Source organism: Sarcophilus harrisii, chromosome 2 (assembly GCF_902635505.1).
Source record: "Sarcophilus harrisii chromosome 2, mSarHar1.11, whole genome shotgun sequence".
Taxonomy (NCBI): Eukaryota; Metazoa; Chordata; class Mammalia; order Dasyuromorphia; family Dasyuridae; genus Sarcophilus; species Sarcophilus harrisii.
In genome coordinates, this window is record NC_045427.1 from 589,439,299 (window position 1) to 589,463,261 (window position 23,963).

The 23,963-nt window shown below is 35.4% G+C and overlaps 1 protein-coding gene across 2 annotated transcripts; it reads left to right on the forward strand.

Moving 5' to 3' along the window:
- Positions 1–255: 255 nt before the first annotated feature.
- On the forward strand, positions 256–23,469 carry CCNJ (cyclin J). 2 transcript variants are annotated; one of them, XM_031956168.1, is made up of 7 exons: positions 257–599; positions 852–968; positions 1,613–1,722; positions 4,921–5,131; positions 11,107–11,406; positions 11,495–11,654; positions 20,287–23,469. In XM_031956168.1, the coding sequence occupies exons 3-7, from the start codon at positions 1,654–1,656 to the stop codon at positions 20,699–20,701; spliced, it is 1,155 nt and encodes a 384-aa protein (XP_031812028.1). In that variant the 5' UTR covers positions 257–599; positions 852–968; positions 1,613–1,653; the 3' UTR covers positions 20,702–23,469. The 2 variants fall into 2 exon arrangements, with proteins under 2 accessions (XP_031812029.1, XP_031812028.1); XM_031956169.1 differs by lacking the exon at positions 852–968 and having other exon boundaries at positions 256–599.
- The last annotated feature ends 494 nt before the right edge of the window (positions 23,470–23,963 follow it).

The window sequence follows — 23,963 nt, forward strand, 5'->3', positions numbered from 1 at the left end:
TCCCTGTGTGCTTAACGCCGCTCGCTCTCTCTGTTTATCCATGTATACCTCCATACGTGTAGAATGCACACACGCACATATAACCGCACCCGCCCTCCAAAGGCGGGGAAAGGTAAGCAAGCGGAAAACCCCTCCAGCCGGGGTAGTGGAAGGGCGCCAGCAGCCAACAGGCGTTAGCCGGACCCACCTTCGCCCCGCCGCGCCCTGCCCTGCGCCGCGCTGCTCCTGCTCCCAGTCAGCCGGCGGCGGCCGAGGACTGCGAGGAGGAAGAGCCCCCACTGCCCGACTGAGCATGCCTGGTGCTTAAAGAGCTCTCAGAGTTACCGAGTAGACTCGGAAAGCGGAGTACCTGGATCTCCAGGCTGTGGCTCTTGATTGGGCGGACCAGGGCGACCCCGCTGTAAGGCGGCGCGGGATTGGCGGAGGCGGGTCCGGCATGTGCCCCAGCGCTGGCTTTGTACACACGGCGGCTTCCCCGGCCCTTTAACAATGAGCGCTGCGAGAGGCTTGACCCGGGGCTGAAGCCGAGCCTGGGGCCCGGGAGCGGCGGCGCAGGATGAGCCGGGCCCTGCCCCGAGCACTCAGCGCAGGGATTCTGGGTGAGTGAGAGGCGGAGAGGTGCGGGGAGGATGCGGGAAGGGCCGGCGGTCGGGGGAGGCCCCGGCGGTCGGGCGGGCCCTTTGTCCGGCCCCGGCGCCGCGCCCAGCCGCCGGCCCACCTGTCCGCCCGGCCGATTGCCCCAAAGAGTAGTCCGAGGGTCTGAGGGGCGCACCCGGGGGCAGGCCCTTCTCCGGGCCGGACGGAAGCCCGGTGAGGGCAGGGCGGCTTCATCTCGGGCTTTTGCTCCGCAGCGCCCGGCTCGTCCCTGGCCCGGAGCGGAGGACTTTGATCCGCGTGCGGATAGAATGGAAGCCTCAGGAAGGCGGGGAAAGCTTCCTTCTGAGCTCTGACTTCCCGGCGCCGCGCAGGTGCGTGTCTGGGCCGTGAGGGGCCGCTTGGCGCTCGCTTTGATGAGCCGGCGGTTCCTTCCCTCGGAACTGAGCCCGGGGAGGGAGGGAGGGGCGGCGCTGACCCCTCCCCCCCGCCCCTCAGCACCTGCGGTCTCGCTGTCACCTAGGGAGAGGCGCGCTGCTTGATTGGGTGGGTGCGAGGCGAGCCCCCGGCGGGAGGGGCGGCGAGTGGCCGCTGCCCTTGGTGCCGACGGCCCGACGCGTCTCCGGCCCGGGCTCCGGGTTCTGTTCTGCCCGCGCTCGCCAGCCCCTCAGCTTCCCTCAGGTGCCCGTGCCCGGGTCCCCTCCCCGCACTCCCCCCACGGCACTCTCTTACTTCTGCTCGCTCCTTTGGGACCCCTCCTTCCTTCCTCCCCTCCGCTTCCCCTCACGGCGCGTGAGCTTCCCTAGTGCAGGAGCCGCTTTGTCCAGGGACTCTCAGAACCCAGTCCCGCTGCCCTGCATGTGCTTTCTCAAGGTCGGGTCGGGTCGGGTCGGTCAGGTTTCTTTGGGGGAACAAGGCGGTCTTCATTTTTGAGCCAATTTGCTGGGTGGGAAATCAACCCCGTGCCAGTGTCCTCTCAGTAAACCGCATGTATGTATACACACATATGCATCTGTAGACTGAAGCTGTTGGATCTGGCTAAGCTTCCCATCCCATCCCATGGAGCTGGAGGGGCAGTGGTGGAAAGGACAGCTGGCTGCTGATATTCATCAGGCACTAAGATACAAGGTAATCCTGAAGTCTTCTCCATCTCTCAGGTGGCCTAAATCAGATCATCTGCCAGGCAATCATAAGAAATCTTCTCCTGTCTGAGAACCAAGATTCCCGGGTCTCAGCTCATTGTAGCTGTAGAACAGGAAAGGGAAAATGGCTGAGTTTGCCTCCTTCTCTGGTCAGCTCCTTTATTCCATTTCCTGGGCTCTGTCTCAAAAAACAAAAACATGTCCTTAAGAAAAAACTTTCACCAAAAAAGGGCAAGACTCTTCTTGTGCTTTTTGTTTCTAGAAGGTTTAAGCAATCAACTGTAGGAAGAATAATTTTGGGGAGTGAAAACAGGGAACAGATCTTAATTTCTCTTTGAGTGCTAGTCAATTAGTTTCCTTTCACTTTTTTTTTTTTAGATTTTGTAAAATTTAGGAGGCATTAGTACATAGAAGAATTCCTTAACAATTTACATTGTTCTTGCTTTGCTCCTTGGAGACTGAATACTATTATAAAGGCAGCCTTAAAGGGTGGAAGGGGCAGACACCTCATTCAGACCCTGAGAATTCTGCTAACAATTGAATTCTGAATCCACAGATGTATTGCAGGATGTGTAAAAGTAGACCTGGTATGGTTATTGTGATATCATCCTTTCAACAGTGTGTATTTACTGATATACTCAGAGGTGGGGAGGGGAGGTTAGTGGATTTTTAAATATAAAGTCCTTGTACCTACTGCTCTTAACTCCATTTTCCTGTAACTATTAAAGTTTTTTAATCTTAATGATTTAAAAATCCCACTCACTTTTAGGTCTGGGTCATTACTTAAGTGAAGGAACAAGGGAAAAAAATAGTTGATTCTTTGTAGAAAGGTTCTTGAATTTAGGAAGAAAGTAATTTTTCAAAAGAATGAGCCAACTAAACCGTGAGAAAAATTTGATTTAGAATATAAGATCTGCTTTTCTTAGTTTGAAAGTATCAAGCTGGTATCTTCATTTATTTAAACTAAATAGTTAAGATTTCCGAAGGACTGCTTGTTAATTTAAACAATTTTTATTAGTCAGGGAATAGAATTCTGCTCAATGAAAAGTTTAGCTCTATCCTGTAAGAACTGTTTTCAGTAATATCTATTCTATGCCTCAGGAAAGTTGTGAATAGAGCTGCTAACTTTCCACTTTTAAAACTGACTATTTTTTATGGAATAGTTCTTTTTATGCAAACTTCATTTTCAGTCTGGATTTCTTCTTACCTTCAATATGATATTACTCCCACTGTGTACAAATTGAAAAGTGCCAATGAATGAAAGTTTCATATTTCCTATAAACTTTGATAGATTTTTCTTGGAGTACAAATCAGTAAATATGTCTCTGCAGTTTCCCAGTTTTATTTGTAAAGGTAGCAACTTATTGATTTTTATTTTTATCTTTGTAGCCTGAGCATCTTGCACATAGTAGATCCTTAAATGCTATTTACACTGAATTAACATTGAACTTGTCTGAAAGAATTCCAAGAATTGGTTTATTTTATCCAATTTACTTTCCTTGTGAGTGGGGTGTGTGAATATAAATGTGTTTAAATTCAAAACTGTGTGACAGTTGGGTGCATTTCTGCCCTTCCTTTTTCTTTTGTTAGCCCTAAAATTATATGGGGAGCTTTTTAGGGACTAATAAGTAAATAGTAATTTTTAGAGAAACTGAAAAGGGAACATTTCAGCTTTTTGGTATTAAGTTTAAGAAAATTCTTAGTTTGCAAGATTCATCAGCTGTTCCCTTGCTTAAGGATGTCACCTGCCTGCATTTTAATCTTTTTCAAATAATTTAATCACTTGAGGCGAATAGAGTTTGCATTAACCAATGCAGAATTGATAAATGCAATGGAGGGTGCTGACCTGTCTTGTCTGGAATTTGGATTTTGCAGGGAATTGAGAAAGAAATTTAGTACTGAGTGTAGAGGAGGAAAAGCTTGCAAACTTGAAGAAATATACTTTGTTGCACTCTCTTATTTTAGATTGGTCTGAAGATTATCTGACAAAAGCTGGGAATTGCTTTTTTATTTTTTTAAGTAATCTGCAAACTTAAATGTGCTTCTGATAAAGTGTAAAAATTTACACTTTATATTATTGTTTTGTATTATTATTTTTCCAGCCATAATACTTGATTGTTGAGTAATTAACACAAGTCTTCCTTGTCTTAAATAAATGTAACCTTTGGATTTTAAAAAATTAGTCGGATGAGAAACACTTTGCAGAGCCTGAAGATGCATAATTAGCATGTTTTCAGGCAAAAATAAGCCTAGTAGATGACAATAGACACTTGTATTTTGTTACAGTATAGTTGCATCATACTTTATACACTGTTTGAGAACAGTAGGAGCAAGGTCTAGGAGCTACAAGTATGTAGTCAAGTATCTTGTGTTCATATTTCTCCCTATTCAGTTTCCAAGGAGCAAGATATTGTCAATATAAGTTAAGTAAATTTTTGTCTATGTATATTTATCTAATAACAAATAAATAAAAAGGGGGGTCGAAAGACTGCTAATGTTTGCACAATGGCTTTAATATAAACTTGATGTAACATCTTTTCACTGGTTGCATGTTTTTAATAGGGTTCCATAGGAACTAACTGCCCCTTAAATATTGTCTTACCCAAACATGTATTTTTACAGAATAATGTCTTCAGGTGGGTATACCTCTAATTCCTTCCTATCTGAAAGTATTTAGACTCTTCTGAGAAATTTTTTCTTATGGAAATGTCACTGGTTTTATGATAGAAATCAAGAAGAAAATAAGAATTATCTTTCTTTTAAAAAAAATAATTCCCTTACTGGAATGTAGCCTTTTCATAAAGCATGAGAGAATTTTGTTTGGATAAGATTCCATGAAAACAGATTTCTAGAAAATCCTTCTCATCACTTTCAATTCAATTTGCCTTTGCTGCCAAAGCACTTATTAAATCACAGCACAGGTAGCAAGGAGATATTAGAATTAGAATTAGACAGAGTACTGTCTCATTAGAATTAGAAATGATAATTTTAAAAATTAAATCTTATTCTTAGGCCATTTACTAAATATGTTCTCAATTTCCTTCTATTCAAAGCGTTTAAGTCATTAGAAATAATAAGTGATAAATCATTTAATCTTTTAAAAGCAAATGAGTATTTTGTATTTGTTGAAATGGTTCATTAAATGGATTTTGTTTAATGCTAGATGTTCTTACTTTTATTTTAGGAGCTGAAATTACCCACCTATAAAGGCCAGTCTCCCCAACTAAATCTCAGACGGTATTTTGCAGACCTAATTGCTATTGTAAGCAATCGATTCACTCTTTGCCCTGCAGCACGACATCTTGCGGTCTATTTGCTTGACCTCTTTATGGATCGATATGACATTTCCATCCAGCAGCTGCATTTAGTTGCACTTTCCTGTTTGCTTCTAGCAAGTAAGTTTGTACTCTGACAAATTTGGAAACAGTTTACTATTACTGTAAAGACCAACTTTGATGTATTGTTGTTTTAAAAAGACAGGATCTAGGAAACATTCCTTCAGATTCATTTTATAACATTAATTTGGATGAGTATTCCAGAATCTTGTTATGGACCACTGCAATCAAGAACCTTGTTTAGTCCTCTTTTAGAGAATGACCCATGTGCCTACAGTTTTATCTCTATGGAAAATTAAACTCAGAGATGCTCAAATCTACTATTGCCCTTCAGCATTGCATAGTTATATAGGGGGTGGGGGTGACAGGTGACATCAGTTTGTGTTATTGATAGATAATACATATACTATTGGATGTGTGGCTTCATTGTCTTGATGCCTGTCCTTGAACCATTTCAGTGCTTGTCAGCAATCACGCCAAAAGACATGTCAAGACAAGGAAAGTTTTAGTTAATTCTGCTACTTATCTGTCTTAGAAGGTTGGGTGGGAAGCATAAGTTGAGGGTTTTATATAGTCTTGATTCCTGCTGTCCATAGTCTTGTTGTCATCATGGCAGAGTATAGTTGGATTGCCTTTTATTAACCACCAGCACCTGAGATGGGCTTCCATCCTTTTGGAGTCTTAAATTTCGGAGCCACTACGTTCTGCCTGTCTTGTTCTCTTAGTAAGTGTGATGACAACAACATAATCTCCAGCCCAGCATTTTTAGTGCTACCAAAACTACTTAAATATGGGTGGTAAGAGTAAGTAGGGGTGTGAGCTTCAGACCAACACTGTAATTACTTTTCTGCCTCAAGTCCAGTGTTGTCAAGGTTAAGACTTGGGCTTTACCTTCTAGTCACTGTGATTGAACTTCCTCATCTAATGGTGTCTCTGCTACCTTTTAGTTATCTCTAAGTTATGAGACAAAATCTGCCCTGAATCCAGCCAAGGTACTTCTGTCTAGATACCAGGTCCTCTGCTTACCCCATCTTACCCTGGTTTTTTATTCCATGTATTGATTCCTGGTTCTTTTATTGAATTCCAGTACCTTAGCCACCTAAGAGCTCTGTGTTAGTCTCTTCTGGAACCCCAATCTCCTCTGATATTTCAGGCTGGGAGACCTATGAAATCAGTAGGTTTCTTCTGGGGTCTAGCTTCTTTTGAATTAAACTCTTTCCCCATTTTCCCATCCCATATAGAAAATTGCCTTCTGTCTCTCACATAGACACCTTTAATCTGTTGTTCCCAGAGCCTTTCTCTCTCTCTCTCCCAAAGAAAAAGCTCTCATTTTTCTACTAACAACTCATCTTCAAATAAGTTATAATTTTTTAACTTAGCCATCTATATATAAAAGAGATCATCTGAGGTATATGCATTTGTAGAAGAGGAAAGCAATTTTTCATAAGCCCCAGAATTGGCCCTAGTTTTCTGGCAACCAAGACAGAATTGTGTTTTACAGAGATAAGTCATCCTTTAAGGTAAACCCTTTTTTTGATGTCTAGAGCTACTGATTGCTTTTCTAGGGACTTCAGTTAGCCTCATAACTTTGAGGGTTGATAACCCTTTGTGAATTAATATTTTACATATTATTGAAGTTGTACTTATCAAGTCACACACATTAAAGATTTGCAAAATAGGATGGTTTTTGTTGTTGTTACTCTGGTAGAACATCAGTATTTCACTTAGTTAAAAGATCCTTTTTTGTATTACCTTAAGGTAATACAGAAATATGAATTGTTATTAGCAGATTGAAACAGGATTGGTGTTGTCCATGTGCCAAGGTCCTTCTTTCATATAATTTTGACATACCTCTCTTGGCTGAGGACAGGAAAAAGGATGCATTGCACACCTTAAAATGATGACCTTGGGATGCAGCTGTTTCTTCATACCTGGCATCTCAGTTCCTTGTGGCTATCTTAGGATAATAAATGTCAGAGACAGCAACTATTCTGCATTTAAAATCCTAAATTTTAATCTTTTAGTAGATAAAGAACTATACTCTTCTCCCCCCAACCCCATTCCTTTCTCTTGCTTGTAAGCTTCCAGTCTTAGGGCAGAAATTAACTTTTTGTGTCATGGATTCCCATGGGAGGCTGAAGCCATATACCCATAATCATTTTTTAAACAAATAAAATCCATAGAATTATGAAATAAATTCTATTGAAAAAACAATAGAATTATCAAAATATTTTTCCCATCCAAGTTTAAAGATCATTTGTAGTCTCTCCATGGATCTTGGGCATCCATGGGCCTTAGACAATGATGTTGATATTCTACCTTTGGCTCTTCCCTGACTCTGCAAAAGGCAATCCAAGACATAACACTATGCATTGCTGAAGTACAGAATCATCTGGAGGATGTTGGTAGAAAGACTCTGGAAACTGTAGACATAGATTGTGCTAGCTGGAAAATGGGTACCTTTATTTTTGCTTCTCTCCCATAAATCTTTCTTGATTCTCTTATTGTTAATATTTGCACCCTTCACAAATCAGTACATATTTACTTATCTATTTACATAATCTGTTAGGTCTTTGAGGAAATTTTTTTTTCATCTTTGTGTCTTCTGTACCTGGTATGTAGACACTTAATAAATTTTATTGTATTTGATTTCTGTCATTCTAGTTGGACGGGTATATAACATTTGTCTTGCATTTAATCCTCATGGATTTTGATCCACTCTAAGATAGTTCTAAGTAATTCTAGATTCAGTCACATCCTTCTTGACTTATAATAGAACATAGCCAAATTCTTGTTTAGTCTTAGCATGAACCTGGGTTGACAAGTAGGTCTGTGTTCACAATGTAGATAAAATGTTTTTAACATATATCAGCAATTCTTAAACTTTTTCCAATCACAACACCTTTTTGGCCAAGTAATTTTTATGTGACTCCAAGTATATAGTTATATAAGGTAGGGATAGAAATCAAACATTTACTGATAATAAAGCATAATTTCATGACTGTCCACATTCAGTTATAAGACCCCATATGGGTTTGTGAACCACAGTTTAAGAAGTTGGGTCATACATAACTTTATCATGGTTTGAATTGTGTAAAAAAGTGAAATTGGTTGGGGGGTTTTTTTTTGGTCAAAACATTTAAAGATTAACTCTTGCCTTTCTTTTCTCTCATTTGCCCCCAAAGTTATTTCAGTTTATATAATGCTTATATATACATACACACATATATAAATAATATATATATATACTTATGTATATATTATACATATATAAGATATGTATAATATATACATACATATAAAATGTACACACACACATCATTTTAGTGTTTCTTCAGTCTAGATGAAACTAAAAGTCAGGAAGGGTTTTCTAAAGGGTATTTTTATGTAGGTGCCCCTTATTTTCATGACTCTATTCTTTTAGGGTTTATAATAAAGGAAATATATCCCTTTCAAAATCCATTAGCTTGCAGAGTATTGCTTTTCTTTTTGTACTTAACAATGTTATTCAATGACATTGTATCTAATATGGAACCTTCAGGAAACACAATGCTAATCAGCCCAGAGTTTTTTATTTTCTTGAATGTGAATTTTTTTTTTTTAACTAACTGGTATCCTAAAGTCCTTAGGTAACCATGAAACATCACCAGCTCTAAATGGGGAAAAAAAAAAAATCCCAAAATTTTTATCTGAAGCAAAGCAAAAATCCCAGTTTTTTTTTTTAACTTTAAAAATATACTGTCTTTCTAAAGTCAAGAAGTGAAATATTCACTTATTTAATAACTACTTGGTAAATACAAAGTTCCTATAAATGCTTATTAATTCAGGTTTCATAACAAGCCCCTGCCTACTCAGGTAATAGTCTTGCATGCGAAGTCGGGTTGTTATGCTTTGATCTACAAGTCCAGATGTAGGGTTGGAAAGATCAGTTGTTCAGCTTATGTTCTCAGAGACACCCAGCTTTTGTGACCTTAGGCAAAGCACCTACCTTCTCTGCTTCATCTATAAAATTAGTAACCTTGTCATTTGTTTAGGTGGTCGAAATTTCAATGGTAATATAAAGCATTCTTGCTCTTTGAATTAAGCAATGGAATACCAGAATTTCAGTTATACTGTATGGTAATAATGAATATCTTTCTTCTAAGCAACTTCAAACACAAACCTCTCATTAATTAATGTGTACAACTGTCCTTTGAAGTACATGGCAAGTATTACTGCCACTTTGTAATTGGTGAGGCAAAGTTTTAGTTTGCATTTCTAATTCATTACTCATTCTGAAGAATTTGATTTTGTTGGTGTCAGACCACTAATCTCCTATATTTTTACATTATAACTATGTCAGCAAATTCTGGCTTATAGATGTTTTGTCTTAAATTTACTACCAACAATAATACATATGAATTTTATCTAAAACAAGTCCATGACTTGATGCAGTCATATTTAAGCAGCTAGCTTATGAACATGGAAGTGAGCTGACAGAGGAAGAAATTTTAGTAAGTGTACATTGTAAATGCTACTGTGATAGCCACAGAATGGCTCTTATTAGACTTATTATTTACATGGACATAAAGTCATATTTTGAGGAAGTGACAGCACTTGGAGGTAAAAGACTTGGTTCAGTGAAACAGGAGGACTAGTTCCTTTTCTACTGTTACCACTTACTAAATGATCTTGAGCAAGTAAGGCTCATTTATCTCATCCCTAAAATGGGGGTGATGATCTTACTTAATATGTAGTTAGCAGATTGGGATGTAGTTAGCACATATTGAACCAGATTAGCTCTTGAAGTTATCCCCCAGATTTTATGATTATATAATGTCTTGAATGATTGAAAACTGAAGAAGGTATAACTATCTCCTAGAGAAGAGTAATTGCTGAATAATGGGAAATTAACAGAAGTAATCAGGTTAATATTAATCTTTGCATGTGGATCTAAACTTTTTTTTTTTCTCAAGAGGAAATTAGGAACCCAGAGACTTTGTAATTTATATGATAGTGTAGTTTTTGTCTTTTAAATCTTATTTTAATTTACCTACTAAAGAAGCAAGAGATTGATAGTTGGTATAGTAGAAAGAATATGGAACCTAGAGATTAGGAAATCTGGGTCTGAATCCTGGTTATGTTTTTAACAAGATATAGATAACTTTGGTCATAAAACTTAGCCAGATGTTCTTAATTAAGGAGTTTCTAGATAGGTTTTCAAAGGATCTCTTAACTTTTTTTTTTATTTGTTAGCTGTGATGGGTTTCCTTCCTCATCTTATATGTTGTATGGATGCATTTAAACATAATTCTGATAAGAGATCCATAGGCTTCACTGGATTGCCAGGAAGTTCCATGATTTCCCCAAAAGAATCCTTTTTTTTAGGCAAATCCCTTAACATCTCTGGGTCTTTTTCTTAATCTCTGAAAGGAGTTGGATAGAATAGTACCTGAATTCCCTTCCACTTTAAACACTATTTCTATATTTCAGAGGGGAGAAAGGGAGCAGAATATACTTTTTCAGATCTTTTCAAATAATTGTGATATACAAGATTTTCAATCTGTTTCCAGTGATGAAATGTTTTTTTTTTTTTTAAAGTGGAAGTACTTTTAAAGTTTAGATAAAAGCACAGAATTGGGGGAAATAAGTAGAAAAGGGCATCTTTTCTGTTATTTTTTTAAAAAATTCTAAAAGGCTCATTAGCATATTATCTAGGACCTTAAATCAAACTGAAATTCAATTGGTAACATAATTTGTATATCTTATATATGGTTAGCTCTATTTTCATTATGCATTAGAATATACATCCAAATGTTTACCATATTCCATAGTTCTGAATTCTGAGAGGAAGGTGATCAACTATATAAATTAAGCTGAGAACAAGTGAGGGAGAGGGGAAGAAGGATAATTACTGGTTTTGAAAACTTTAAGAAAAAGAGACATTTTCTTTGGATCAAGTGTGTTACATTTTGATGGTAAATGAATAATATTTTACTTATTCACTAAAACTTCCTTCTGCATAATCATTTCCTTTTGTGTTTTTGTTTTCCAAGGTAAATTTGAAGAAAAGGAAGATAGTGTGCCTAAACTAGAGCAACTGAACAGCCTTGGCTGTATGACTAACATGAATCTAGTATTAACAAAACAAAATTTACTACACATGGAGCTATTGTTGTTAGAAACATTTCAGTGGAACCTCTGCCTTCCAACAGCTGCCCATTTTATTGAGTATTATCTATCTGAAGCAGTCCATGAAACGGATCTGCATGATGGCTGGCCAATGGTTTGTCTGGAAAAAACCAAGTTATATATGGCAAAGTATGCTGATTATTTTTTGGAAGTGTCATTACAAGGTATGCTTTTGTTCCTAGTAAAGAAAGATTTGTTAGTTGGTGATTGTGTGTATCCTGTTACTTAAATTTATTCTTGGTGTCTTTACAGATTATGCCTTTCTAAATTATGCACCTTCTCTAGTAGCTGCTGCTTGTGTAGCTTCATCAAGAATTATTCTTCGTCTTTCCCCAACGTGGCCTACTAGATTACATCGCCTGACTGCCTACTCTTGGGATTTCCTGGTGCAGTGTATTGAACGATTATTGATGTAAGCCTCTCATTATTTGTTTATTTATAGTTTTAGTTGTAATTTCCTGTACTAGATAGTGTTTTAAATTGCAGCATTTGGTAATATTTTTCTTAATGTACAAGTTGCTTTAGAAACAACTGGTTCAAGTTATGTGTTATAAATGGATTTTCATGAAGGACTTCAGAAAAACTTTGCCCCTGGCAGCCAGCTAGGTTTCATGAGCATAATTTTATGGCCATAAAATTGCAAGGTGGGAATCTAGGCCTAACATCAATCAGACTCAGCTAAACATCTTGTAGCATATTTGAATAATAGGAAAGTGACAGAGACAAAGAGTGAACTCTGCATCCTTGTTTTCTTCCATATAGCTGACCTGCATTGAGAAGATTCTCTCCTGTTCCTTTAGGTCCTTTTCTGGAGCTGCCATACCACAACCATGGTGGCAGTAGCACCTTAGGATTCCTAGGTACTTTTTGGAATAGCTTCTAGTACTTATATGTCTGTATGTGATGACAGTCTGACTGTCCTGAAGGTTAGGAGTAGGAGAGGCATCTCATGAAAAGCAACAAGGAGAGGAAGTCTCTTTTTTTTGGATCAAAGGTAGGGGATGAGGTCAGTTATGAAACTGCTCTAAACCTTATCACTTCTGTAATGGTACAATGACTTTGATCTGAGCATCAATCAGAAGCATAAAATACTGAGGTTAGAAATGACATTAGCGATAATTTTGTTCAGTTGGATGAATCTCATTTATAACATCCTCTATAAATGGACAACTGTTTGAACATGTATGGCAAAATGAAATGTAGTCTATTCCATTTTGAACTAATGTAACTGTAAGGAAATTTTTGCTTTAATAGGCTATTTGCCTTCCTGTGATTTTTTTTTTTTTTTAAACTTGTCTTATAGTTCTGTACTCAGAAGGCAAGTAGACTATGTTCTAATATTTCTTTCTTATGACATCACTACAAATTTTATAAGGCTTCACACTGGTTTTTTGCAACTTAAATGTACCAAATTTTTAAACTGGTCCTCATTTGTCATGGTATTTGAGTCTTTATACTATTCTGTTGCCTTTATGGACACTTTCTGATTTGTCAAATTTTATTTTAGAAGATGAAACCCAGGATTAAACATTGTATTCCAGATGTGGTCTGAATGGGGAAGAATACAGTGGGAATACCAACTATCTTGTTAGGGATATTATACTTTTGTCTAGATTTTTTTGACTGTCAGTTCACTGAGTGCAGTTCACTAACATTTCCATGTCTTTGAACGTGAATTATCATTTAACTATATCCATTGTACTTATAAAGTTGATTTTCTTTTTAACATAAATAGGTTAGCTTTTTTCGCATAGACAGATCACTGCCTTATTAAAACAAACATTAAAAAAAATAAGAAATTCGGTGAAAAAAATGAAAATGATAAGGATATGTTGTACAATTAAAACAGCTCAGCTGTGAACTATTTTAAATAATTCTTGATGGGAAAAATGGGATGTAGATGGAGAAAGACAAACACAGATTACAAGCACTCATACAGACGTCTTAACCAATATTTATCCAATATTTCACTAATTTGCCAAATTGAAAGAAATTATACCTGAGCATAACACTAGCAAACTTGTTAGTAAATTCTTATAGAGAAGGATGCTGGAACTTAAATTTTTAACATCACAAGTTTATAGTGTAACTCTTCGAGGAGGTCGAAATGGTAATAAAGAAAACAGAGATCACATAGTCAATATTTGCTGGAGAAGATAAAATTGTAAAGCCGTTTGAAAGATTGATTTGCAAGACATTCAAAGTAAAAAAAGATAAAGAAAGTTTGCCTTAAAACCAAGAAAAGATAGTCAAGAACATCAACTGCTACTGAACTACTTTTGCCATTCATATAAAATGTATCTATATCATACATCTAGAGCTTATTTTGGTTTATAATATGGGATCTTAATCTAAATTTAATTCTTAAGCTGCTTTCCAGTTTTCCTCACAGTTTTCATTGAATAGTAAGTTCTTATTTTAATAGTTGAAATTCTTTGGTTTATCAGACAATATTGCCTTCTGGTCTGGGATGTTCCTGATTTGTTCTGCTGACCACCTTTTCTATTTTTGAACCACTACAAATTAGTTTTGGTGACTATTACTTTATAGTACAGTTTTCAAATAGGGTAATGCTAGATTCCCTTTCTTCTCATTCTCCTCCTCACCTCCTTATTATTAAACTTGTTCCTAGATGATGAATTTTGTTGTTTTTTTCCTAGATTATTAGAATAATCTTTTGGTAGTCTCCTTATTATAGAACTAAATCCTAGATTAAAAATATAAATTAATGTAGATAGAATTGTCATTTTTATTACATTGTAAGCCATCAATGACTTAGTGAATATTTCTCCAGGTATTCAGGTGTCTATTTCTACAAAGAGTATTTTCTTTTTTTATTATTATTATAGCTTTTTATATACAAAACATACGCATGGGTAATTTTTCAACATTGACCCTTGCAAAAACCTTTTGTTCCAAATTTTCCCCTCTTTCCATCCACACCCTTCCCTAGATGGCAGATAATCCAATACATGTTAAATATGTTAAAGTATATGTTAAATCCAATATATGTATACATATTTATACAGTTATCTTGCTGCACAAGAAAAATCAGATCTAGAAAGAAAGGAAATAACTTGAGAAGGAAATAAAAAATGCAAGTAAACAATAACAGAAAGGATGAAAATTCTATGTTGTGGTCCACACTCATAAAAAGAGTATTGTATGTGGTCTTGATATACTTTTAAATATTTTGACCATTCTATAGTTATTTTGAATAGAATTTATTTCTTGTTGAGCTTTGTTGGCAACACACAGAAAAGATGATGATTTTTGTGATTTGTATTATATCCTACTACTTTAATGAAGTTATTGGTTCAATTAATTTTTAGTTTAATCTCTGGGATTCTTTATATAATCCTTCATATCATCTGTAAAAAAAAAAAAAAATGGTATTGTGTTTCATCTTTGCCGATTCCTTTAACCTCAAATTTTTTCTTATCTTATTGCCATAGCTAGCATTTTTAGGACTATGCCAAATAATTGTAGTGACAATAGTCATCCTTGATTGACACTTGATCTTAATTGAAAGACTTCTAGAATTTTTCCATGTTACATATGTTAGGTCTTGCTTTTAGAGAGATACTGATTACAATACCAAGAAAATATTTGTTTATTTCTATGATTTCTAGTTTTGTTTTGTTTTCTACATAAAAGAACATTTTCTGTGCTCAGATTTTCTTAAAAACATTTATTGATTATAAATTGACTTTTAAAAATGTTTTTTTTCATTAATATGGTCTATTATATTTATAGTTTCTTAAATATTGAAGCAATTCTGAATTCTTAGTATAAATCCAACCAAGTTATAGTATAGAAATCTTTTTAACATATTGTTATAGACGCTTGAGTAATATTTTATTTAATACTTTTGTGTCAATATTCATTAGGGATGCCGGTTTCTAGTTTTCTTTCTCCTCTTTGTTTAGGTATCAAGACCATATTTGTATCAGAAGGAATTTGGTAGGACCCCTTCTTTTCCTGTTTTTCCCAATAATTCATATTAAATTTTAGCTAATTGTTCTTATAGTATTTGATAGAATTTACTTTTAAATTCATCTAGTGCTGTGTCTCTTGACCACCACTCTTCCCTCCCAAAACTAAATTTATAGATTGTTCCATTTGTGCTATTTAGGGGAAATTGTTTTGTTCAAATCCTCTACTTTTCCTCTTAATCTGAGTGTTTTAAATTTTCATCATCATTCATTCATTTAAGTTATCAAATTTGTTGGCATATTGGGCAAAATAATTTCTAATTTCTTTTGTTCTCTCCTTTGTTATGAATTATTTACATTTTTGAAACTAGTCTTTTTTAAAAGTTTCCGTTTGTATTTATGGAGCCAGTGTTTTATTTTTTCTTTTCATTTTCTATTTAGTTGAAGTTTTTGGATTGTTGGTAGGAGTTGGTTTTTTTTTGTTTTGTTTTGTTTTTTAGTTATAACAATTCATCTAATCTTTTATCTCTTTTATCGATGAAAGTGTTTGAATATGTTTCTCTCCATTTTACATCTCAAGGTTTTGTTGTGTTTCTTGGGATAATTTTCTTTGATGGAAATTGTTTCTCTTCTTTGACCCACCAATTCTTTTTTTTTTATTATAGCTTTTTATTTACAAGATATATGCATGGATAATTTTTCAGCATTGACAGTTGTAGGACTTTTTGTTCCAACTTTTCCCCTCCTTCCTTCCATCCCCTCCTCCAGATGGCAGGTTGACTAATACATGTTAAATATGTTGAAGTATAAGTTAAATATAATATATGTATACATGTCCAAACAGTTATTTTGCTGTACAAAAAGAATCGGACTTTGAAATAGTATACAGTTAGCCTGTGAAGGAAATCAAAAGTGCAGGTGGACAAAAATAGAGGGATTGGGAATTCTGTGTAGCGGTTCATAGTCATTTCCCAGAGAAAGGTGCTATGCACATCTGAAGAGAGGTGCATATGCCCATGTGCGTGTGTGTGCACATGCATGTGCACATAGATATAGATGTGTGTATGTGTATTTCTTGATATTGTTTCCCATTCAGTAATCATCAGATATCTGTTACAACAGACTTTTCTAAAATTTTATTCACGTTCTTAACTTCTTTCTTATTTATCTTTTTGCTAATCTAAAGGGATAATATAGAGGTTCCCAGCTATTATAACTTTACTCTTTCTTCTTGAAACTAATTTTTATTTTTAATTATTTTGATGCTGTCCCATTTAATGACTATGTGTTAACTATTGATGTAATTTCATTGTCTATGATGCCATTAAGGATAACGAAGTTTTCCTTTTTGTCTCATTTAACCATATCTATTTTTATTGTTCCCTCGTCTAAGATTGTGATTGATTCTCTTGCTTTCTTGAGTTTATCTCAAGCATAATTCTTTTCAAGCCTTTCATTCTACGTGAATCTGTCAGATTTCTTTCTTATAAATTACATATTGTTTGGTTTTTCTTTCTGGTCTAAATCTATCTTAGTTCATCTCATTCATGTTCACAGAACTTTTAATTGCACATCTTCCTTTTTTATGCTTTTCTTCCTTTGTCCCATCCTAGTCTCTTTACAAAGAAGATGATAAAAAAAGAAAATGATTAATACTAGTGTTATATGAAAGAATCAGTCTGCTTCCATTCTGTTCCCTCTCTTCACCTAAATCAAACTTTGACTACTGATTTTTACTCCCTCTTACAATATTCCCTTATTAAGTTGAAATTTGGGTTGTTTGTGACTATTTCTTCTTTGATTGTACTCTTCCTGATAGCTTGTTGAGTTTATTGTGTCACTCCTTTTACCATAGTGTGTGTGTGTGTGTGTGTGTGTGTGTGTGTGTGTGTGTGTTCAGGGCTTCTCTATTTGATTCAGTGATTCAGATAAGAATGTGATTCATGTGTTTTCTATTAGTTCTGTTTCTTAGCTCATGATTATATTTTCTTCTTATGTATCCCAATTATGGAGTATGTTATGAGAAACCCTAAATTCCATTCTATTTCTCCTCTTTTTTTTCTCATGCGTTCTTTTTTCCTTTCCCTGCCCCTCCTTTCTTAAAGCTATTAAATCAGAACACACTTAGAGTTCCTTACCTCTGCAAAGAAGTGGGAGCAGATGTTTTCTCATATTTCTTTCTTGGGGCCAAGAATTGTCAAATCGTGAATATAATATTCTGTTATATTTTCTTTGTTGTTGCTTTTTCCCATTTAACATTGCTGTAGTCATTGTCATTTTCTTAGTTCTCCCACTTTACATCAGTTTGTAGATGTCTTATCTTTCCATGCTACTCTGAGTTCACCTTAGTCTTAGCATAATAGTATTCCTCCCCCCCCCCCCCCCCCCCCCCCCCCCCATGCTCTACAGTTTGTTTGGCCTTTTTCCAATTGATGGATATGTACTTGGTTCCTTGTTTTTTGGTTCTATAAAAAGTGGTCATATTTTTTTTTCGGGGGGCCCTTCTTTTTCTCACTAACTTATCTAGGTTATAAAATATGCCTCACAGTAGAATCTCTGGGACAAAGGATATGGGTATTTAGTCACTTTTTTTTGTATGTTGTGATTCCATATTTAGTGTAACAGCATAGCTGTCTTTCCACCACTCCAGGTTGATGATTTTAGTAGATTTGAACCCCAACAAATCAAAGAGTTATGGTATGCCAAATTCAAAAACAAGAACAAAAAACTAGTTATAGTCAGTGTTCTTTCCCTTGTACTTCTCTATTTAACTATACTGTGATCCAATCTCCATTTCTTAATCATATTCATTAGAATATTAGGAGAAACTTTGTTTAATATCTTGCTAAAATCCACATGTATACTTTGTATACAGCATCCTTCTGATCTACAAATCTAGTGACTTTAGGCCAGGTCTTATTGATCACTGTTTCCTTTTCCATATATTCAGAAGACATTTTGTTTTAGAAATTTACTAGAAAGGGTATCAAAGTTTGTAATCCTCAGAATAGCTTTTTAAAAAATTGGGATACTTTGTTCTTCACTCCAGCACCTTCATACTTATTTCATTATCTCAGCCTTTTAGCAGTCACATCTACAGGTTCTTTCAGGGCTGGAGATTATTCTCTACAATCAGATCAGGTCATTTGAAGAGGCTAGCAGGTACTGTCTTATTATCATCTCATCTATCTTCACTATTGCTGTTCTATCTTTTTCAATCTGAAGATTGTTCCCTTTGATAAAGTAGAAGAATAAGTAGTTTTGTAATTCTGTTTCTTTTCTGTTACTCATCAGGTTACCTGATGCTACAATAAGTGACCATTAGCCCAATATAATTTTCTTTTTTTTTTTTTTAAGCCCTTTAGAAGAGAGACAAATGCTTATATAGAACATAGTCTTTGATTATTCTGGTGTTTGGCCTTTCTGACCTAAAAATCATTCTAAACTTTACCTGTAGGTACTGTTTCATAAGCAGCTTTCCTTACAACAGATCTGTGAGATGGATAATTTTAGCATTATCTTCATTTTGCAGAAGAAAAAGTCAGCAGAGCAGATAGACTGACCTCAGAATCAGGAAACCTTGAGTTGAAGTCCCAGCTCTGAGACATACTGTTTCTTTGATGTTGGACAAGTACTTCTAAATGTCCCAGGCAACTCTAATGCAGTGCTGTAAGTTAGGGGAAAGTAGATGGTATAGTGGTCCTGGAGTCAGGAAGGATCTGAGTTCAAATCTTGCCTAGAACTAGCATTAGCAGTGTTGCTCTGGCAAGTCACTTCACCTTTGTCTGCCTTAGTTGTAAAATGGGGTTAATAATAGCACCTGTCTCCCAGGATTGTTGTGCAGATCAAATGAAGTATTTCACATGGTGTCTGCCACATAGTAAACCCCATATATATATGTTATTTTTATAAGTTGCAAAAAAAGAGGCTAACTTGCATTCTTAAAAACAGTTTTCTTATTTAGGAGTCACTGTGCCAGTGAACTCACAGGGTCCAGTTCTCATTTACCCTCTCTCCCTTTACAGACAAGGAAACCAAATTATAGTATAAATTATTTGAATGTGACCATAAAGTATGTGTGATTTGAATCCAAATTTCCTGTTTCCATTGTACCACACTTGCTTCCTGTTATTCTTTCTTTAAAAAAAAAAAAAAAAAACTAGATTTTTATTTCTTTTTTGTTTTAATTTTTCAGCATTCAATTTTTTATCATTTTGTGGTTGTTGTTTTTCCATTTGCATTGTTGTAGTCATTGTGTATATTGTTTTCCTGACTCTTAGCTCTACTTCACATCAGTTAATAAAAATTTTTTTATGTTTCTGTTTTCATGCACTGTTGGTAAAGCTACAAAGTAATATTCCCATTCTGGAAAGCGTTGGGAATTTTGCCAATAAGGTGACTAAAATATCTGTGCCCTCTAGTAACAGAAAAGTTCCTTGTATGCCAAAATGTTTACATCATCACTTTTTTTGTGGTTGCAAAGACCTAAAAATAAAATAGATGCTCATTGATTAGAGATTAGTTCAATAAATGTTACATGAATGTAAAGGAATATTACAGTATTTCCCTATTTTGTTTATAGTCCTTTGGCATGTTTCTTGTATTCCTGATTGGTTCTGTGTCTGGGTTTGTTTGTTTTTGTTTTTTTTTTTAACATTTCTAAGAATCTGAATTCATCCAATTAAAAATTCCTGTAATATTGTCTATGATGTTCTCTGTAGATTTCTTTTCCTTTTCTTTCTCATGAAATCTTAGAATCTTTAGTCCCTCAAGCTAACTTCGTTTAGTATCAAGGTATAAGATCAGATCTTTTTCCTCTGAATTTTAAAAAAATTTGCTTTCCCAAATGTAGGAAAAATCCAAACCTAATGTGAAACCTAAATCTGCTATTAGACTACCTGATACTTTCATCTCTCTTGACAAAACTCTAAGTCAAAATAGTCATATTCAGGAGAGAACATTGGTAGTATCAGTTATTTGAGGTCAGCTATTATTGCTGTAATAAGTCTTTTGCCAAATTTATCCTTTTTCTAAGTTTTTGAAGATTATATTAAAAAATGAATATTTAATTATATAAAATAACTAATTTACTGTCTCTTTGTATTTTAGTGCCCATGATAATGATGTAAAAGAAGCAAACAAACAGAAAGGACAGCCTGGCCCTCAGCAAAGTCAGTTGAGTGTGTTTCATCCTTCATCCCAAACTACAAGACCAGTCCACATTCAGCAGCCTCAGTATCTCCATCAAGCACATCAGAACACACTGCAATATCGTCATCCAGTGTCAGAGCAACAGAACTGTCCACAGATCGTATCTACCAGCACTCACACCTCAACCTACACATTACAGACTTGTCCTACTGGCTTACAAACCAGTGTTCAGGGCCTTGGGCACATGCAGACTGGTGTTGGTATGTCCTTGGCAATACCAGTAGAGGTTAAGCCATGTCTTAGTGTTTCTTACAACAGAAGTTATCAAATAAATGAACATTATCCTTGCGTCACTCCATGCTTTGAGAGGTGATGATTTGTCAAAGTAAGCATTGATCCAGAATTGTTCTCATATAACTTCTAAGAATTTAGAAGAGAAAGAGCTCTATTCAGAAGGAAATCAGAGCTGAATGCTAATAAGATTTCAAACACTGAACCCACTAAAATTGAAACTATGCCTTTCATTGCATCATGTACACATGGGAAAAGTGAATTTATAATTATGTATGTGTCAAATCTGTTGCATGTTATTTCCACAAGAATCTCTTACAGCAAAAAATTTCCAAACCCCAGGTGAAGGTCCAATTATTTCAAGCATTTTTCATTACCAAAAAGAAAGAAAAATAATTTGGACATTTACTAGTTCATTATAATGGGGTATTTTATGATAAATGTTATGCTGATATTTATCTCAAGGAAAACCTCTTTTCTCTGGATTTGCCAAACATTTTTGTATGAAGGAAATTTGCAGTATTACTTTTTGAAGAGGTCATTTTTGTATATTCTGATGTTTTTGAATAATATACTTGATTTATAGATTAACTTTGACTACATTCAAATTCATTGAGTACTGTGCTGCAGGATCAGTTTGTGCTGTACAATAATACTAAATTCATTAGTAGAAATATATAACTTCCTTTTACAAAAGTATGTGTATTTGGATATACAGCTTGAGATTAAGGGCAAAATTTGTTTCAGCTTACAAGATCATTGCTTTTAATATATATATATATATATATATATATATATATATATATATATATATTTGCCTAAGGTTGAGATGAAAACACATACAAGCTCAGGGAATTTGCACTACTTGGATATGCTTAAATGGAATGCAGCATGCTTTTGAGACATTGAGTATTGACAGCCAGCCAGAGGAATTTATAAATGCTTATAAACTGTAATTAGGCCAAAATACTTCCACATGAGATTATAGGATCATAGCACAGGATGGGTAAAGTGGTTGTACCTGTGGTTCATTTTTATATATCTGTGTATAGGTTTTGTATTATTGCAATCAATGGTTTATCCCCAGTTTGATAGTTCAATTTCCTTTTTTTTTTTTTTTTTTTTTTTTTTTTTTTTAAGGGTAGGAGAAGAGTTATAAAATGCAGAGCCTAAAAAATGTATTTTTAAGGAAAGGTTCTCAGGTTGTGCCAGAATGGCATTTTCCGTTTCACAAGAGACGGAGATTTATAACTAACTTTTGGGTCCAATTAATAAATGTTACTTAAGGGTGCTTATACAAAATTGCTTTAATTGCAGCTGGTTTGTAAAGTACCAAGACTAGCTTATTCTCTGAAATTCCACTGCCTTGTTAGTCAATGGATGAATCATTAATCATGACCATGAGCAATTTGGAGAATAAGGAGTGTTGGGGAGGGGGGAGTAGTAAGTTAAAAGGGGGAAAATAAACATATTACAATAACTATGCGGTTAGCTATATATTATGTTCTTTGTGGGAGGAGAGGGGGGTGTGGTGAAGGGAGTCTTCCTGGTTTAAAAATAAGTAAGTTCTTTAAAGATTTTTTTTTAAGTAGCACTTCAGTAGAAAGGAATTCACATGGCTGATATTTGACTGCCATCTTATATGCTAAAGTCAGATGTCAATATTATTGCTAAGATATGGGTATGCAGCAGGAATCAAAGTAGTTGTGGTATTACTCTTGATAAAGAAGGGACTCGACATAGGAAGGGAAACTCTCCCAGGAAAACCTTCAATACTTGATGCAGGTGGTAGTTCTATATGTGTGAATTATAGTGTTTATGAGGCCATTTCCTTTTTTTCCTAAAAGAATAAATTGTGCTTACCATGCTTTAGTCATCTGATAGTACTTCAGTTTGATAGAAATCGACACTCGGGTGAGACTTTTAAAACACTCAGTGTGGAAATCTTGCTTTCTTAAAGTGCCATTTTAAAAATTATTTTTCCCTCCAAGACATTGCGTATTTGTATTTGCTTATTTGTAAGTTTTTCTTGCCTTGAGAAAACTTGAATTAGTTGGGGGAAATTGACAAAAGGAAACTTTCTGTCATATTCACTTTTCACAGTACTGCAACCTTGAGTCAAGTTTTCAGTATTTTAACTACCTCGATATGTAATGAATGTAAAATATTGGGAATGAGATCCCAACTTGAAACAACAGCTGGTGCCTATGATAACTTAATGTCTCCTCAAATGCTTTTATTGATTTAAATGTCATTCTTGTTGCAGAAGAGTACTTTTTAAAAAAAATCAATAATTTCTAGTCTTTGTTCAAACAGCCAATTAATAATGGTTTGATTTTAGGAAGGTATTAAAAAATTGGTTATTATTGCTGCATACCCCTTTTTATTTGGTTATTTTAAAACTTCAGGTTTCAGTTTAAAAGCAACTCATTATTACTGTTTATGGTTTTGTTATTTTGTTTTGTTTAACTTATTGCTTAGTCTGAGTTTCTTACAAATACAAGACCATCAAAAACACGTACTGTGAACAGATTAATTTTATATATGAGGGCTTTACCAAAGTCCAGTGAATACACTACTAAAGATCAGACTACAAACCAAAATGTATGTGTTATAGCATTAATTCCAAATAGTGCTTATAATGCAAAAGTCCACAACAATGGAATCTAGATGAGTGCTATGCACTTGAAATTTTAAAATAAAACTAGTTTTGAGTACTATGGCTTTGGTATTTGTTTAAATATGAGCTCTTGTATATTTGTGATTTCATTTAACCATATTCAACTATAAGTCGGACTTGTTTACTTAGTTATATTCACAAACAATAAAAAAAAACCAAAATTATCCCAGAACCGGTTATTTTGTTGCTGTGTGTTTCAGTTCGATTCCTTGTCTACTTTTAAATTCATGCTTAGATACAGAGGACAGTGAATGCATCTTTAATGACAGTGTGTTAGGAAGTCTTCGCTTTCCAAAAGTGAAGAGAAAGCAAGTAGGAAATCAAAAAACAAAAGACAAAAGACAAGAGAGAGGGAAGCAAAGGGGGTAGGGAGGGCAAGAGTGAAACAGAAAGTCAGGAAGCCAGAGGAAAAATCAAAGGAGGAAAGTGAAAATGAAGCTGTCACTGACACTTCACATTTCTCAATTTTCTTTGGTGTCCCAATTTCACTTTGTTCCCTCAAATATATGTACATCAAGGATTTGGCCTACTGGCCAAATGTTGGTATTCCTTTCACCTGTGGCGATCCTAACCTCCTCATGTGTTAGATGGTTTTCAGGAGTTGCTGAGGCTGAGAACAAATTACTTGGTGATTAATCTGGTGTTAGAATTCTGAATTTAGTTA

Coding starts and splice junctions, on each gene's coding strand:
- CCNJ (XM_031956169.1), top strand. CDS start 1,654: ATGGAGCTGGAGGGGCAGTGGTGGAAAGGACAGCTGGCTGCTGATATT. Junction 1,723..4,920: donor ATCAGGCACTAAGATACAAG/GTAATCCTGAAG, acceptor CTTTTATTTTAG/GAGCTGAAATTACCCACCTA. Junction 11,655..20,286: donor TGTATTGAACGATTATTGAT/GTAAGCCTCTCA, acceptor TTTGTATTTTAG/TGCCCATGATAATGATGTAA.